General features: G+C 41.3%; 1 protein-coding gene across 6 annotated transcripts in view; it reads left to right on the top strand.

Moving 5' to 3' along the window:
* The window catches only part of LOC108115313 (TBC1 domain family member 4), a 28,266-nt gene that overhangs the window by 7,499 nt on the left and 2,031 nt on the right, over window positions 1–18,736 (top strand). The window contains exons 1-8 of one of the 6 annotated variants that reach the window (XM_017226717.2): window positions 8,039–8,165; window positions 9,331–9,633; window positions 14,811–15,568; window positions 15,644–15,826; window positions 16,346–17,233; window positions 17,294–17,436; window positions 17,506–18,098; window positions 18,157–18,726. In XM_017226717.2, the coding sequence (XP_017082206.1) occupies window positions 9,553–9,633; window positions 14,811–15,568; window positions 15,644–15,826; window positions 16,346–17,233; window positions 17,294–17,436; window positions 17,506–18,098; window positions 18,157–18,726 (3,216 nt within the window). In that variant the 5' untranslated portion in view covers window positions 8,039–8,165; window positions 9,331–9,552. Of the gene's footprint in view, window positions 1–3,471; window positions 3,931–8,038; window positions 8,166–8,554; window positions 9,634–14,810; window positions 15,569–15,643; window positions 15,827–16,345; window positions 17,234–17,293; window positions 17,437–17,505; window positions 18,099–18,156; window positions 18,727–18,736 lie in introns of those variants that run through there. The other 5 variants (XM_017226714.2, XM_017226716.2, XM_017226718.2 and 2 more) reach the window with 5 other exon arrangements.

An 18,736-nucleotide genomic window follows, 5' to 3' on the forward strand; every position in this document is an offset into this window, starting at 1 on the left:
GAACTGAAGCCCTTTATCTTCTTCAGATAAGTTAATTGTGTAGAAAACTTAAAGTTATCTACGGGAGTTTGATTTACGAAATCCGTTAATAGATATCTAAAAGTAACATTGATATAAGCCAAAAATAGAAAGAGACTAATGCCTGAAGTATATTCTTAATCAGAACAGAAACTCCCATTTTTATATAAACCAAAGTTCCTAACTAATGCCGTAACACTTACAGGAACCTTCATAATAATCACTATGTATGTAGCTTTAAGTAGAGTGATTTAAATCCAGACTTAATAGTTGAGTTCGTTAGACTGACCCCGAGAATACTTAGGGCCATACTTCAGCAAGGTTGCAACTCGTTATTAAGACGCCAGGAGTACGGCAAAAGCAGAAACTGCAGTTAATGCTAATTATATGGCTATACAGCGCCAACGATAAAATAATAACAACCACAAAAACAAAAACAACGAATAATGCAATGAACAAATGTAGACAGTTTATTAGGCAACAACGGCAGAAACAACAAACAGCAGCTGCCGCATGAAAACGTAATGGAAAAACGGTTAAAACGTATAAATCACTGGGCAATAACACGCGACGTCTGCTCTTGGCAGCGACGTCGACGTCGACGCTGGCGTCGCGATTCTAATGACACAAACAACAACAAAAAACAGCAAAGGCAAATGCAAAAACAGTAATTTCGCTACCCAGCTGTTTTTGACATGACGCTAACTGCACTTCAAAGCAAATGAATATGCGTGCACGAAAGTGGGTAGAAGAGACGTCAGGTGAATGTGTAGGTTCCTAGGGTGGACCATTATTATTAGAGATTAAATCTAATTATATTTTTAAAAATATTTATGGTTTAAGGTAATGATTTAAGTATAAAAACCATTTCCTTTTTTTCAACACCTCTGCTTTTTAAAATGCATTGTTTTTTTTTGTATATAAGCCATAAATTAACCGGATTGCTTACCTTTATTTTCTTGTGGTCCACCCTAGTATCCCACAACAAATGCAGCTTTGAAAGTAAATTCACATGGGAACGTGACTGCGCCTAGTATGAGGCTTGATTCCAATTAGGTATCGCGAAAAAGATAGAGAAGAGAATAGCCAAAAGAGGTCAAGCAGTCAATTGTTCCAGCAAGTGAACAGATTACGTATACGCAGTGTGCCACATCACAACATGTCTCTGTGGTTTTGCAAACAAATAGAAAACAAGAATAGACAACTTAATAAGAATGGGAAACTTAAAAAGAAAAGTTATGAGCTCATTCAGTGCTTTTCCTTTTCAAAGGAAACAAAGAAAAAGAGGATAGTAGGTCAACTTCTTTATATTTTCATTATGTCCTTTCTGACTTGATGAAACAATTGTTTTGAAAATGTTATCTGTAATATATTTTCCTAAGTAGTGGAATAAATATAATTTAAAACCCATTATTGATCAAAGGTGAGCCGAAAAAAAAGCTTTGTTATTTTTAAATCACAATTAACCTGACAACAAAGCCTTTGCGAAGTACTTAATTCGATGCTCAACAAATTAAGAGTGACATTGTCTGTGATGGACAGCACGGATCCTTCGTCAAGTGTCAAAGGAAATTAATTAAATTTAAAATGTCATGCCGTTGTGACTGACTCCTATATGTAAGGTTTTTCTTTTTAATTTAAATTAAATGGGAGGAAAAACGTTAGCTTTTCCCAAGTCAAGTCGTCCGTACTAATTACAGGTTGCCAGGCGGAGTCATTGGTCGTGCTTTCGCAAGCTTTCTTAACAGTTCAAAGACTTAAAAGTTTTACTTACCTTTAATGTAAGGTAACAAGCTCAGTTGAGGATGAAAAAAAAGAAATATTAATTAAGAAACTAATATTATGTGTATTACCAACTATCCTAACCAATTGATTTAAGTTTGTAAATATGCAATTTAAGTGCGTTGCTCTTCTCGTGGGAATCAAAACAAAAATATCAGAGTTAGGAAAATCAATAAATGTATATCCATTTAGACCATCAAAGGGCAGGTTAGGGTCCCCGAGCAATAAGTTTAACTTATCGTATTTTTGTTTTTTCCCTCACTTGGCTTAAAACTTTTCCGTTCTGTTCTAAGTTGGCTAAGTTAACGCCCATCTTTTGAGCACTCTTACGCCCACACACTCTCGAACCTGGGCAACACTTTACTTTGATTTTAATTTAATTTGAGAAGAAAAAGTTTTCATTTTGTCGGAGCTTTCCAGGCGATAATGAACGCCCTCATTTGCTGACTCCCCTCAGTGGTTCACCCGTTCTGAAGGTTGCTTGTTTTGTACTTTTCTTGGAGCTTGCAGTTGGCGAAATTAAAGTCTCTGGGTTATCATTAGGCGGGGTTGATAACAAAGTTCGAGTGCCGGATTGGTTCCGGGAAGCTCCACTTTAATTAGTTTTGTATGAAGACATTTTTACCATTACAAGTTTTTAATTTACAAATTCTCGCAGTCTGAAATTGACGTAGATATATGGTTTTTATTTATATTATTCCTATTGCAAATCCTTTGACAACAGAAACGTGTGGGGAAACGAGCAATGCCGCCCCAATGGGGCTAAAAAACACAACGACCTGCTTTTCTGCCAACTACAGCCCTAGCAGCCACAACAACGGCGCACCCAGCAGTGAGCACAACCCAATTTCCGCGTGCCCAGCCCTCTACCTCCCCCCAGAAAACCACCGGGCTCATAGTGTCGACACTCCCTAGTTACCGGGCTTTAGTTGTTAGCATAAAAAAGGGCCAAGAACCAAGAACAGAACGAGAAAAAAAGAAAAAACAGGCGACGGAAGGAGGCAAATGAGGAGGACGGGCACCAGGCGCCGGAAATGGAGCAGCAGCCATGTTGGCAGGCATGTCATGTTGTCGTCCCCGTCTTCGTCGTCCTCGTTGTCACCATTGCGCTTCCTCCCCTGCCATCCTGCTCTAAGACCTCTCTCCCTTTCTACTTGTGCATGCAAGTATGTAAACTGATTAAGAGGAATTTAATATTGTTAATCTGCTTCGCGTAGTGGAAACATTCTAGCAAATTATGAAACAACGTGCAGTTTTTCCCATTGTTTTTTGTTTCGTGGCTCATCCTTCTCTAATCACAAAAGGGATTTCTTTCAGTTTTAGATTTTAATGGTGAATAATTGCATTATTTTAAGTTCAGGCAAGAAATTAAGTCTAATAAAATATTTATTTCAGCCATTTCCGGCAATATATATTTGACATTACCTATACTACCTCTATTACCTAGAAGGTATTTATTTTTAAACAATAAGTTTTCTTAGCTAAGAAATCATCTTAGAGTATATTCAAATTAATTAGTTTTTGATAAATGTACACTTTTTATATGGGTTAATCGATATTATATTCATATTGTTCTATGATGACTTATAGCCCACACCTGATACACTGATATAACTTATAGGAACATCTTTTAAAACTCAACAATTAAAATTTAATTTCTTTGTCTTACAGTTATCGGTGGGCATTGAGCACGGCATACTAGAGTCGTACAACTCAGACTTTGAGCTGCAGTTTAGCCACCCCCTGAAGCATATCGTCGGCATGTGCCGCATCATCCACAAGCCGCAGGCCAAGAGCATCGGCAACGGCTTCCTGCAGCTGAAATCGAGTGCCGGCCAGGCATCAGTATCCTCGGCAGTCGCCTCGACGATGGCCGGCGGCGGCAACAACTCGCTGACCGGAAACGGTCTTCGCCACACACTGACCGCATCCACATCGTACGGCTCACTCTCTTCGAGTGCGGCGTCCGCTTATCAGCTGCAGCAGCAGCAGGCGGCAGAGGCCTCGGCGGAGCAGCCGCAGAACTTCATGGAATTCCAGGGTCCCATTACCGGACTGGTCTACTTGCTGAAGGATCCCAAGGATCCCCTGCTGCACATCTATCTCTTCGAATGCGAGGCCGTTGAGGAGGTAAGTTAAGGCCCATGTCCCCAACACCGACCACCGAGTCCCGAATCTCAACCAGAAGACGGATGGGAAAAGTTGTCGACAGTTTTAGCCGACATTGTGTCAGATGTCTGTCCGCTGGCATTTCGTTTTCTCACAATCTCTGCTATTTTAAGGGGAAAGTGAGCTGAACCGAACGACATGGATGTGTGTGCGGACAGTTTGTGGCCTTTTCAAATGCTTTCATATGGAAATGTTTAGAAAACTTGCAACACAATAGTTTCCCCGTATAAAAACTACTCGGATTAAATTGCACAGAACGTGCAGAAAAGCCTAAAAGGATTTTGCGGCTTTTTGTGGCGACCATAATAAATTTAGATGCTTAACGGCCGACTACCTTTGCTACACAAATGTGACATTTTTCTAATTGCTGGTGGTTAAAGTGCATAAAAGATGACAGAGATTGTGCCTCATTAGGATAATCTGATTTTCTTGATTTTATTCCAGCTCTTTATTTCTGTAAGTTAAACAGCTTTTATAGTTTTTTAAACTTAAATACTTAGTTCATATGAAATCAAAAAATATGACGTTGAATTGATAACCTTGAATCATAATCTTTTCTATAAATCTTGAACTCATTTGAGGATAAATATTGATCCATGACTCTGCAATAGACTCCATTCATAGGTCCTGCGTCGAACTCTACGAAAATAGTATCCACAAATTTAGTCCAACCTGGCCTCGGCTCCTTATCACGCATGTGTTCGATCCTAATGTCTCAGCCCAGCCCATGGGGCATGTGTATTGGTTGGACGCCCAGCACGCTATAAATTGACTTCCGTTTGCATTTCTAATTAAAACAGTTCACCAAGTAGAGGGCATCTGAATGGGAGCCGTTCGAGGTGGAGGAGTCCATTAAATTGGGACTGCTCCGCATGACCTTCTGCCAAATACACGCAAAAAGTTAATTCCGAACAGGCGAAAACAAATCCACTTCTATGCTTTCCAAAGTGGTCACGCCCCTCCGATGGAAAACAATGGGGTGAAAAATTAAATGCCAGCTTTTGGCAGAAAACTTGGCCAAAACCCAAACTGTGAAACGAAAACAAATTCACAACAAACTAAAATTTGACAACTTTTTAATCACTGATGATGCTACTAAAGTTAAATTAATGGGTTCGATTTTAAAGTTGTTTATTTTTTTTTTTTTTTTTGCTTAAATTTTACACTGAGCTTTTCCACTTAATTTCAGCGTAATTGGAGGATTTTTCCCAAGCGCTGTTGTTGACTCATTGCATGTCAAAAGCGTTTTAAGCCCTGCGTTTCGGCCATGATGTTGACTTGGCTTGATTGTTGATAGTGGGCCTCGCTGGTGTGAGCCGGCTCCGTACAGAAGTTTTATTGAGTTGTGCCTCCTGCACTCAGTTTCTAGCTGGTTTGATTTACGAGTATCTGGGTCAGTGTTCGCATTTCGGCTTTACGGTCGCTTTAAACGCCTAACAAATTTCGATGGCATGTTAAAGTCTAATGCAGGTTGCCATTAAGAGAGTATTAATGTGTTTGCTAGAGACGTTTATTAAAGTTTAGATTAAAGGAGCTGAAATGGGACAAACAAGTTTTTGTTCTATTGAAATATATGAATTAAAGAATACTTTATGCTTACTATCTATCTACTATTTGCTTGAATAAATAAATAAGAGCTAAAAACTACTATAAAAAAGTTCTCATACGTCGATAGGTTTATTTAACTTATTAACTTAAACAAACATTAATATCTTAGGTAACCATAAAGTTGTATTTTTCAAAGTTTTAGATTTCTGATGAAGTTCATTACGTCGAATTATAATAATCATCATTTTAGAGACCAATTATCCAATCAGTTTCAAGTTACATAAATCTATATTTTAATGGACTGCCCTTGAATCTTTGGATTTTATATATAACTTAAATAAAAAGGTTGTAAGGGCAAATATTCATTTGCATGTACAAGTCTCTACTAATGGATCTAGATTTATTGATATTATATTAAACGATATCATTTGAAAATATAACCACTCAAATTGCCATAAGGTTAAATTTTAACCTTATAAAACAACTAGCAAGATAATAAACTTTCCTTCGAAACACAATGTAAATTTAAAGCCGACCGCTGTCTCTAATTAGGCACTGCACTGGGTTAAGCGAAGCGAACATGGAAAGCTGAGTAGCAACATAATTGCCCGACTGTGGTCAACCTGGTGAATACGTTCCGCCGATTGAGCCACTAATTGAAGCCATTAGGAGCTCAGATAAACGCACTTTCCCTTGGTCATCATTTCTATTTTTAAAGCAATGGACAGAGCTGAAAAAAGGGAGACCCATTACGCAAATGCTGAAAAAATAAAGCTAATTGCGAGGAGTCGGCTAAGCGTGGCATACTTTCGGGGGCGTCGGCAGCACCTGTGGTCCTCGGCGGTACTTAAACAGCATCATAAGCTCGTAAATATTTAAAGCCTTTGTCCGCTCCGCCTGCGAGATGTCCGTGTGCATCATTAGCAGGTGGATCCGTGCCGGGTCCTTTGCTAAATGACGCATGGCGCAGAGCTGCCATTCGCCTGTTTAAACACCAGGCTTATTGTCTGTCTCCCCCTTTCGGGACGCACAAGGATTGGGATATGGTCGTGAGTGGGTGATGGGCTTTCAAGGCGAGTGTCACTGCCAGTTTTCGGTCCTGGCTATCAACATGCTCTTCTGCATCGCCGCTTGAACAACTCGGTTGGACCAACAAGAAACTAATCGAGTGTGTTGGCAACCTTTCAAACTGTCGACAATTTCGCATCCTTTGAAGATGGCATCGTGAGGCCCATGAGAGCGAAGAATACTGCTTGAAGTGTCCACATAATGCACAGAAAAGGCCTCGAATATGTAGCTCTTCGGATTACAGTCAAAGTACATATGACATTTTCCCATAGACTTTGGCACAGGATAACTTTTTGAAACCGATATTGAACGTTTAAACCCTCCGCTCCCCTGGAATGCCGCTCTCTTCGGCAGATAATTGGCTTTCACTTTTATTTCCTCGAATCGCATGCAAAATATTGCCTCCTTCCGTTTGGGAAGCACAACTTGGCAAGAGTGCCCGGTGAACAAATTCAATTTGTCGCACATTGGGGAAGGAAGAAGCTTTTTATACCATGATTAGATTGGAGTCGGTCCTTTTCTCTCCACTTAGTTTTGTGCCCTCGTCGGTTCGGTTCTTTGTGCTCTGGCCAAATTGATTTTATAGTCGGGTTTTAGTTTGTTACGGGTATCCAAATTGAGTGTTGCCTTACTTTCTGTTTATCATTTGCATTTCCTACTCGATGGAAGATGGCAACTGTGTAGTCAAATTGCCAGTTTAAAATAAACAAAACATATTATTTGATATTTTCACGGAGCTTGGGAAATACAAACGATAGTAAATTCTACTTTGTATTAAAAATTAAACTTCAAAGTTTTCAGTTCCTTTAAACATTTTTTCTTCGTTCATTTTGATTTTTTATAAGTTATGAATCAGTTCTGTATTATTTTGTACAAATAATTAATTCAGTATAAAAATATTGCATTGCTCTTTATACGATGCGTATTATCATATTTTCGTAAGGAAAAGACTCATTTATGAGACTCATTTGATTGATACGAAATTCGAAATTAATTGCTCGCTTTTAAGAGGGTATCTATATATTTTCTAAACAGTTTTATTTTGAGATTTAAATTCCCTTAAACCATTAAAAAGATTTTCCCATTGCACTATACCTTTCTGTCGATTTGCTTGAGTTCTGCATCCACACCTTTGACGTTGGTCGATTGGGCATCGATTTTAGCTGAGTTGATTGCCATTTCCCCATTGAAATCCCCGTGGCATACCATATGTTGTATTTACCATGGTCGGTTGCCCAATGCACGTCTGTAATTTATGATCTTATTTACCACATGAAGTATTCGCAGTGCGGCCTGCATGCCCGGAATTTGCCACTCTCTCTCTCTCTCTTTTTCTCTCCTTGTCACTCTTTGGCTCTCAGTAGCACCCGCATATATCTTCTTCGATTTCGCATGCGCAGGTCGCTATACTGCCAGTCGCACTTCTCGGATTGGATCCAAATCGTCTTGTCGTCAGTTGGCGGACGGCAATTGAATCGCGTGCGCGCTTCGCTTGGAGGCGGCGAGAGTTACCCACAAAAATCGTATAATACCTGCAGAAAGTTAAGAGTGGCAAACAAAATAAGTAAATAATCGAACGGGTATGGATCGTGTGACAACGATAACAATAACCAAATTAACGCAAAAAATATTAGAGAAATGGCAAAAAATAAACTTGTTTATCGTACACGAAAATAAAAAGTGATTGGCAAATAAAAAACAGAGCGTTTCGAAAACAAAAATAAATCAGTTACTAAAACGCGCAAGCCAAATCGAAGAGCAAAACAAAAATATATATACTATATAGGTTGAGATACTTGTACACATGTGTAAATCATATAGAATTCTGCTTATTTTTGTCCGTCTTGGCCTTTCTGTTATTCTGTTTTATCCGCCGTTTGTTCGCCTAATTGAAAAGTCTTGGCCAGGGAGGTAGTCCAATCGAGGTACTTTTGATTATTTACGAGTCCCCGCAGATATGGACTATTACATAAAGTGATCTTCGAAAGTTTCCACTCAAAATAAACAAAAGCACTCAATGGGCTCTCATTGTCCCAAATATCGTGTAGTTGCAAAGTGCCATTGCAAACATCTCGGCATCAAGTCAAGCAAAGTCTATTAACGCGACAATTAGCTGGACGCAAGATATAGATAGATGGATAAACAAATATCTGTAAACACATCGATATATACAGTATATATACGGCTGTAGATAGAGAACCATATTCTCTTTAAATCGGCGTTAGTGCAATTGCCCGGTCAATTGGCTATAGAGACAAGTGCAGCTTTGGGAATCTGTTTAATTATAATGATTTATCGCCCAGCCAAGCGCAGCGAGAAGTACTTTGACCCTTTCTATATCGGTGTGTATATGGTGTACCATATACTTTTTCTCCAACAGCTGATCGGCAACAGTTCGTTCGAAATTCGAAAATACTTTAGTTAGTCGCGAGAATCGGTTGGCCCTCAGAACACGCTCTATTCGCAGTCGTTGCCGGGTTCTGATGGTCATTTCACACTAAACGAGCACCGCAAACGGTCGTAAAAGGTTGCTGATTTACGTGATCTTCGGGCGTCAAACTGAAATCGAAATATATTCTATAAATCGAAATGAGGTGGCTAAAATAAATAGTCCAACTCGTTACGACAGTGATAAATAGTGCTTAAAGCAAACAAAACATAAAATAACTCCAAAGAGCCATTAACCGATATTCTTATGAGTAAATTAAATAAGTAATAAGCAAGTAATAATCCTTTGTGATGCAGGCTCAGCACGGTGTGAATACTCTTAAGCAGCTGTTTTGTGATAAAAAGTAATCAACCATGGAAAACTTGTGATAGACGTTCAAGCACTCAAAGTACAAGGCTCGAAATAGAATTTTGTGATACTAGCTGCAGCTGTGAGAAAGTTGTGAAAGTAAGTTGTGAATACAGGAAAGTGACCAGACCCAGAACGAGCTCGACCGGCGGATAAGAAGGTATCTGAAGATGTTTACGGTGCCATTTCATCGGGACACCATCCTGACCACCTCCGTCAGCGATGCATCGGTGCTCAACAAGAGTCGGGCCGTATGTAGAGATTCAGATTCGGCGGATACAGTATCCAGTGTTCCGTATTCTGTATCCCCTATCCAATATCGAACCACTAACCCGCTAAATTGATTTCAATTTCAATTTTTCTGCCTGCGCCTGAGCTTGTGTAATTTGTCTCTATTTACTTGCTGCTTGCCTTTTGTTTGTCGTCTTATGTAATGGTTTGTTATGCATGCACTGCTGCGATTGCTTTGTTCTTTTGTTTCCCAACTAATTGCAGCGTTTAGGCCAAGTTAAAAGTCGCCTCTTACCCCTCCCCCTCCTAGCTTTTAACATACAGCCCTGACTTCCACTCAACAACACTAATTGATTTACCCTTGAAATGGTCTTCCCATCTCGTCAATAATGAATTCGCTTTGCCATTTCTTTTCACCTTTCAAGTTGGACTTTTATTGAAATTTAAAAGGCCAGAGACAATTCGCATGTAAATGACTCGGATATTCTATTTTCCGGATTACCATATAAAGTGTTTTTTCTTCCAACTGCTTTTCCGCCTTCAATTTTGTGTTAAATTAAATTCCGCGCGCGTGCCAAACGGCTGAGAAGGGTGGTCAGGAACTCAGTTTCGGCCGTAGGCGAAGGAAAAGTTTCTGGGATTCGTCCTTTATGTGGCACTTGACCATGGCCATGGCGACTTTATTGGCCCTGGTGTCTAGAGAGCGTTGCAATTGGGGAAAACACTTTTTGTGGCTTTAACTTTTTAGCTGAGTCGATTGTTCACTTTTGATGGGCTTCAGAAGTTAAGAGCACAAATAAAACATTAAGGGTAAAAAGTTGCAAACAAAAAATATAAAAATAAATTGTTTTATTTTATGTGTAAAGTGACTGGACCGGTTAAATGAGTTGTTGTCAAATGAATATTGCCACTGCTTTGAAATAAATCGAGGGGATCGAATTGTACATACCTTTGCCCTTTATATATTTGCTTATTTGCCTTACTTCCTCCATAAAACTGCTTATTACAAATGAATTTTCTTAACTGATCAGCAGGATTGTAACTGATGATGAGAAATCTTGTTTCCGAACGTTCCGAACTTAGAGCAAAACTTGGAAATGCCTTTTGATAGGTTATACAAATACAATGATTACCAATAACAATAAGTTCCCATCGAATGAGGTGCTTTCAGGAACCGGTCGCAAATTGCCCGTCTCTGATGAACTTAGAGCTCCGAGTTGTTTAGCAAAGGAATTAAATAGTAATTTAAGCTGCGGGCTAAAATGTGTCATTAGGCGTTATTAGCCTCCAGCTTTTAGCCAACTTTGAAATGCATTTCATTTGCCGTTTCATCGTTCATCGTCGTTTTGCAAAGGGGGAGGGATATTTGAGCCGTAATTGGAATTAGCGCAAGATAAACATAGCTTTCGGGGCTTGTTTAGTAGATGATAAACACATAACAATAAAGACAAACACACAAATAAGCTGGAACGAATGTCCACAAAGGGAGCCGGATCGAATTCAATTGGCAGGCAAATGCGTTGCGGTCTTGACCTTAAAGCGCGTCTAAATCGAATGTAAACAAGTCCGTTAGTTGGAATGTAATGGCCATTTCGATTGTGGCCAAATTGATCCGTGCTTCTGGTGTTCACTGGTACTGGGGTTCAACAAACCCTGCCGCAGGGAGCAGTTGCCGGGGTCTTTACTATTCACAAGGCGCACTGACACCGCACACTGCAATTTCGAATTGCATAAAAAGTCATAAAAAACGGCAACGGGCGGCGATAACACCAAACAAACACGACTGTGGGCAAAAAGATGACATAAAAACGCTGACATAAACATTAAATGTTCGTGCCCAGACATGTGACAAAATGTGCAAGCCAGTCCTCGGTATTCCCGGAAATATTTGATTTATGGCGGAATATAGTATCTCATTTCAAAAAGGGTGCATTAAGGTAGGTCGAATGACCAAGGCAAAGCCTTGTAACATCTACATGGATTTTAAAAGTTGTAATTATGGTTCTATAAAGAGTAAATCCAAGTTTAAAAAGTCTAAAGTTTAGATAAATAAGTTTGTGATAGAAATGATTAAAAAAATTGGCATACTTATGGTTTACCCCTTTCAGTTTCTACTTCCTTTTTATGAATTTGCAATGCAAAACAGTTGAGAGGGGTCATCAAAATACCTATAAAATCTTTAGCGATTATAAGCGCATGCAAATCGCTTGTAAATCGCTAGTAATTTGACTTTGTCGTCACTCTGCTCGCCAAGGTTGCTGCGTTTTGTTGTGGACAGATTAAGCCCAGTCAATTTGGAATTATATATGCCCATTGTTATTATAAAAAGTAATGCAACAACAGCAACAGTGCAAACACGTAAAACTGAAGGAAAAAGACAAAGTCATCGAGTGAAACGCGAGGCGAACGTGACGTTGAATTGAATTCCTGCGAACGGTTTTTCATTTTTATTTATGTGCGATGCTTGATTTTTTTGTTTCTTTTCAACAATAATAATAAAAAGAGAAACACCCATGCATACATTGTCAGACGATTTGAAAAACAAGCGTGCCGCACAAATCCAAAGCTATCTATACAGATGGGGGCGAAATTATAGAACAGATGGCTCGTGGCGGTCTTATTGGCATTATTTCAAAGAAATACGATTAAAGCTTAAAGTTACTTTGTTTTACAATAATAGACATTTCAAATCTATGTGCTTCCAATTTAAGTCATATTTGAATACAGATATAGCTTTGATATTCTAACTATCACATTGAACAAGTCTCCCGTAATCATTATACTTTAATCTGTAAAGTTGATCACAATACTAAACAGAATGCTATTAAAGATAGTGTTGGTCCGATATTATGACCGCTGCTGTAGGTACTATATACATATATTCCTAACCTATGGCTATTGGTCAACTTGTTCTGCAGATGTCGTCACGATCACTCGCCAAGCGGCTGATCATCACGAAGAAGATGAAGAAGAAGAGGGACAGTCCCAAAATAAGAATGAAAATTTAAATCAATTTAGGAAGATAACTTTTTCATTTGTTTGTGTGTCGTGTGAATTGTGCCTTAGAATTGCTGATAAATGACAATTAGTTGTGGTCCACACTAATGTATCTTCGAGATATTTGTGTACGAGAGACGCATCTGACGGACAGCTGCATCCACTGAGAGCAGTATGACATTGGACTTTTAACTTGCTGGCACCCGCCAAAATCATTTCTGGCAGCTTTTCAATGCAAAAATGGGACGTGGACGCAGTCCCTCATCTCTCGCCCAAGGAACGCCGCAGAGAGACTCTCTCGGCAGTGCAGCAGTGCATCATCATCATCATCATCACGCCGGGAGCAGCTGATGCATCCGACGATGCCGCTGAAGCTCTCGGGCAGACATTGCGTCGGCATGAGCACTGAACATGATCACTGTGAGTCACAATCTGTACGAGTTTTATCTTGGTTTGAGACTGCCCCATAGGGTCTGCCTTATGGGCTTTACCTACCTCTGGATACTTTTTGCTTATAAACCATAAATCAACTGGAAGTTCTCAGCTGCAAACTTTGATTTGTGAAATGTATTTCTTTCTTCAGGATTGCAGATGCAGTTCTCAAAGTGCCAGACATTGATAGACATCCCATGAATGAATCGTTTCCTTAGTTAGGTCATGACGTCACTGCTTCTTTGAATTTTCTCTAGAATTCTACTATGTAGGTTCTGAGAATTTTATATTATTTTGTTAATAATAAAACAACATTAAAACAATGTTTTATAATTCTTTTTTTTTTATTTGATTACATTGTGTTTTTCAAAAAAACCGAGTCTTTTTAAATTTTAAGAGATTTAAAATAATTGAATTTTAAATAATCAAAAAGGTTTTCGTCTGCGTAAGCTGACTTAAACGAAAATAAAACAAACAAGAAGAAACGCTATAGTCGAGTGCCGCGACTATAAGATACCCGTTACTGTTCTACCCAAATTTAAAATATTAATTTTGCTGATGGAAATTAAAAAGCGTCACCTATTGTCAGAAAAAGCATTTTTACTAACTGATGGTGACGTCATTGCCCTTGTATAAGGCTTCGCCATCAGTTAGTAAAACTGCTTTTTCTCTGCTTATTCATAAATACCGAAAAAATGTTCCGATTTGTAAAATCTTTGAAGAATCGCTGCGTAGGAACCTCAAGAGTCTTCATGCCTAATCTCAACTTTTTATCTCTTATAGTTCATGAGATCTCAGCGTTCATACGGACAGACGGACAGACGGACGGAAGGACGGACAGACGGACAAACGGTCAGACGGACAGATAAATATGGCTTAATTTATAATCTATATGTATAATATATAGGGTAGGAAACGCTTCCTTCTTCCTATTAAATACTTTTCAACGAATATAACCTTTACATAATATAACCTTTTACAGAGTTATTTACCAGCCTCCAATTTCTTTGATTCGATTCTACCGGTAGACAACTCTACGAAATGTATAATTTATAGAGATTTGTAGATAGGTACAGGGTTAGATGGCGTGGGAGTTTGTTTAGCCACTTGAGCTCTGTAGGAATCCCTAGAATTTGCATGCTAAATCCCAAAATTCCTGCTGTTTTAGTTCAAAGCACACATGACAGATCTACTCGTCTTGATTCTATTAAAGACTTCTGTACGAATACAATATATCCTTCTTGTAAGAGGTATCAATTTTCCACAAACATTCTTCTCCGGCTTGTTAGGGCTACAAAACATAAATTATCCCCAGCAAGGGAAGTAAAAATGTCTTGATCTCTCCGAAATGTTCATGGGTTTCGTAATAAACTTCATATTTTCTTCTTTTTAAAAAAACTGTCAAAAGAATATAACCGTACCGCAGTGATGCTGCATTATCCCAGTCACAAAGCGGTCACAGCTAAAATTATGGGAGGGATGTCCAGCAAACTTTGCTCGGAACTTTCAAAGCATCTCCCAGAACCCCTTAAGTGGCAGGACCACAAAAAGTGTCGTAAACTCAAGGGTAGTAAAACACAAGGCGGGAAGGAACAAGGGCTAAGCGGGAAACGGAATAAAACCGAAGGACATCGAGTCATCCATCAAATTGGGCGGACATAACTTTTGCTCTTGTACTGACTGCACGTTCCTAACTGTCTTCTGAAATCCCAGACAGATAAAAAATTAGTGTCTAACCTCGGTTATTTCTTATGTGAACCTCTTGTAGATGGCTGAGCTGATGCATCAGATGCGTGATCCAGCCCACACACTCGGAGGCTCCGTGGGCAGCATTCCGCAGACGCTGATCGGCGGCGGAGGTGGCAGCCACGGCTCGTCCAATGGAGCTCTGAATGGAATCCATGCCACTCCCGCCACCAATCTTAAGATGAGCGAGGCAATGCGCAGTGCCCAGCATGACACCAGCCCCAATCCTATCAGTTCCAAGATGAAGGCCTCCAAGTCTTACACCCATGGCCTGAGTAGCTCCTCGGGCACGGTGAACATTCCCACATCCACATCGGCCCAGAGCAATCTCTCCCTGCTGGCGGACATCTCGCCGAATCACACGCACTTCTTCGAGGTTATGTACGTTGGTAAGATCCGGGTGTCCCAGAAGCGGGTGCCCAACACCTTCATCGACGATGCCCTGCCCAAGTTCAAGGCCTACGATGCCCAACGCCTGAGGCTCCTTCAGAATCGCAAGATGTCGCTCAGCAGCGAGGGTGGTGTGGGCATTGAAGCGAAGCCAGGCAGTTCCCTCAAGAGTCACGACCTCAAGGAGGAAGATGAAGAGGAACACGAGCACAGTCAGCGGCAGGAGGAGGATCAGAATTCACAGACAAAGCCACTCGTCCAGCTGCAACTGACGGGTGCTGAAGAGGGAGCTGCTCCACAACCTCTGGAGGAGAACAAGGAGAACAAATCCCCGGAGAAACGGACTCTGCAGCGAGGACAGAGTCAAATCGAACTGGGCCACAAGGAGCAGTAAGTATCCAGACAAGTATCTTTTCCCCTGACATTTCGATCAAAAACTTCTCCATCTTGCCGAAAACGTAAAAGCTCCGACGGCTCTGAGCCATCAGCAACCAATAGCCAACTAGATGCCCCCAATGTTATTGTAAACAAACAGCCCACGCCGCCAAGGGAGCAAGGCGTGGCTTCTGGGACTGGGAATGGGAATGGGGGTGCCACTTCCGCTTCTGCGGGCCCCAGTCAACTGCATCCCAACTATGCGATGGAGAAGTAAGTGGCAGCAATGCCAGCAATCCCGTCGCATGACTAGTTCGCCTTCGTTTCTTGGTTTTTGTTCACAAAATGTGTAGTTGCTTGTCATTTTCGTTTGAGATCTTTACTAGTCAAAGTTTATTGATACTTTATATTTCGTTCTCTTTAAATTTATTGTTTTTATAGCACGCTTAAAGTTGAATAAGCTAATTAAACATAATAATAATCATTTGCTTTTTAACTCTCATGCGACTTCAGTACATTGATAAATTATTATGATTTTGACTAAATAAAATGTAGATAAAGTACTGGAAAATATGTTTTTATGTCTTCTGTACTAAACCAAAAGATCCTCAAGGAAATGAATGACAAAATAGTTTCACTTTCGTTGATAGTTTATCCTTTTTCGTTTGCTTCGCTTGCCCAACAGCACCCATCGCTTCCTTTTTCTTATAGTAGCATGACATTTCCCAAAGCACCTAGAAATTGGAGCTCCGAAAACAGTTTCCGACCATCAACTAACGCTTTAATTTTCAGCATACCCAAGCTGAGGGATCGATCCGCCTCGCAGGGCTGCATACCGCCATATGTGGAGCAAAACCGAACGATGGTGTTCCTGGTGGGACGATGCGATCTTCGCCTAATCTCTCCCGATCGCAAGCAGGTGCTGCTCTACAAAGACTTTAAGGACGTGGCCAGCTGCGTGCATGGCCAGAAGTCGCTGGATCATTTCGGCATCATCTGCCGGGAGCTAAACAACGACGGCTACATTGGTTACGTGTTCAAGTGCCAATCGGAGCACGTCTGCGATGACATTGTCGCCGCCATTGCTCAGGCTTTCGACACCTGTGCAGAGCAAAAGAAAAAACAGGAGACGCAAATCTTCAGTTGCGAGCACTGCCCGATGCTCTGGTATCACAAACTATGTACGGATGTCGAAGGATTGTCCGAGAAGAAGACTCAGGCCCTGATCCTGCGCAGGATTGAAACCCTAAGTGACGACGAACAGGAGATTGTGTGGGCCAAGTTTTGCGGCTCAGAGAAGACCAACTCCCCGGTGGCCGAGCAGAATCAGTTCCTCATGATGTTGCTAAGGGCACACTGCGAGTCCAGGCAGCAGAGGCACGTTCACGACACCGCCGAGAATCGGTCAGAGTTTCTTAACCAATATCTTGGAGGCAGCACCATCTTCATGAAGGCCAAGCGCTCACTTACCAACTCCTTTGATAATCTACTCAAACGGAAGCCCTCTAAGGATGATATTGCTGTGCCTCCTCATAACTTAAGGGATATCAGGGAGGGATCCGCCGAGCCATTGGGCACACAGTCGCCGCCCGAGGGCTTTCGGTCGCGATCGAATACGGTGGGAGCAAGTCCAAGCAGCAAGCCCACAGCCGAGCAGCTTAAGAGCCCGATGATGGATATGTAAGTTTATAAGATTGTGCTTTAGGACGGGAGCATTAACCAACACCTTCTTTTCATTAGATTTATCAAAGTGGGTAATAGCCCAAAAGAGGCGGAAACCCACCAGGGCTCCTGGCGCCAGGCAATACTTAATAGTGTAGTGACACCCTCCAAGGGTCTGGACAATGAGGTGCCCACCGAGTTCTTATCGCCCATGCGCAAGCGTAAGTAATCTCTATATCATATAAAATCCGATATTAAATATTAATCACTAAATTCATTTCAAATAACAGCTGTCAAGCGTGGCAAACGCGATGCGGCGGAGCTGAGGGAACTGTGGCGAACTGCCATTCGGCAGACCATAATGCTTAACCGCATGGAGACGGAGAACGCGATGTTGCAGGCCCGCCAGAACGAGAACGAGCTGAAGCGCATCAAGTTGGACTACGAGGAGATTGTGCCCTGCGACAAGCAGCTAATTGAACGTTGGGAGCAGATTATTGAGCGGAACTCCACGCAGATTGGAAACAAGAAGGATCCCAAGGTTCTGGGTCACGCCATTCGCACTGGAGTACCAAGATCGAAGCGCGGCGATGTGTGGACCTTCCTGGCCGAACAGCATTCCATGAACACAGCTCCGGTTGACACAAAGCGATTCCCCAACTTCAATACGCCGTATCACACCCTACTGAAGCACCTCACTGAGCATCAGCATGCGATCTTCATCGATCTAGGCAGAACGTTTCCCAATCATCAGTTCTACAAGGATCCTCTGGGACTTGGACAGTTGTCGCTGTTCAATCTATTGAAGGCCTATTCTATTCTAGATCCGGAGTTGGGATACTGCCAGGGACTGGGTTTCATCTGCGGCGTCTTGCTCTTGCATGTAGGTTTTCCATGATTGAATTTCATAAGATCCCCCAACTAATTATTTTGTTTACCAGTGCGATGAGGCAAATGCCTTTCAGCTGCTGAAACACTTGATGTTCCGCCGGAATATGCGCACAAAATACCTGCCCGACATGAAAAAGTTTCAGCTGCAGCTGTATCAGCTCTCCCGATTGGTCAAGGATCACTTGCCGGATCTTTATGTGTGGCTTGATCAGAATGACGTCTCGCCCACTCTGTATGCTGCTCCCTGGATTCTGACCGTCTTCAGCTCCCAGTTTCCCCTAGGATTCGTGGCCCGCGTTTTTGACCTGCTCTTCCTGGAATCCTCCGATGTAATCTTCAAGTTTGCCATTGCTTTGCTTTCCGTGCACAAGCAGCAACTACTGGCCAAGGATAACTTCGAAGAAATCATGGACTACCTGAAGACCGTGGTGCCCAAGGTAGAGCCCAACTGCATGGAACAGATTATGAAGCTGGTCTTCAGCATGGACATTGGCAAGCAGTTGGCCGAGTACAATGTGGAGTACAACGTGCTGCAGGAGGAGATTACCACCACCAACCATCACCTAGAAATGCTGAATAGGGAGAAGACGCAAAACCAGCATCTCGAGCAGCAATTACAGGTGAGTTTTT

This window comes from Drosophila eugracilis, unplaced genomic scaffold, assembly GCF_018153835.1.
Source record: "Drosophila eugracilis isolate 14026-0451.02 unplaced genomic scaffold, ASM1815383v1 contig_1897, whole genome shotgun sequence".
Lineage (NCBI taxonomy): Eukaryota > Metazoa > Arthropoda > Insecta > Diptera > Drosophilidae > Drosophila > Drosophila eugracilis.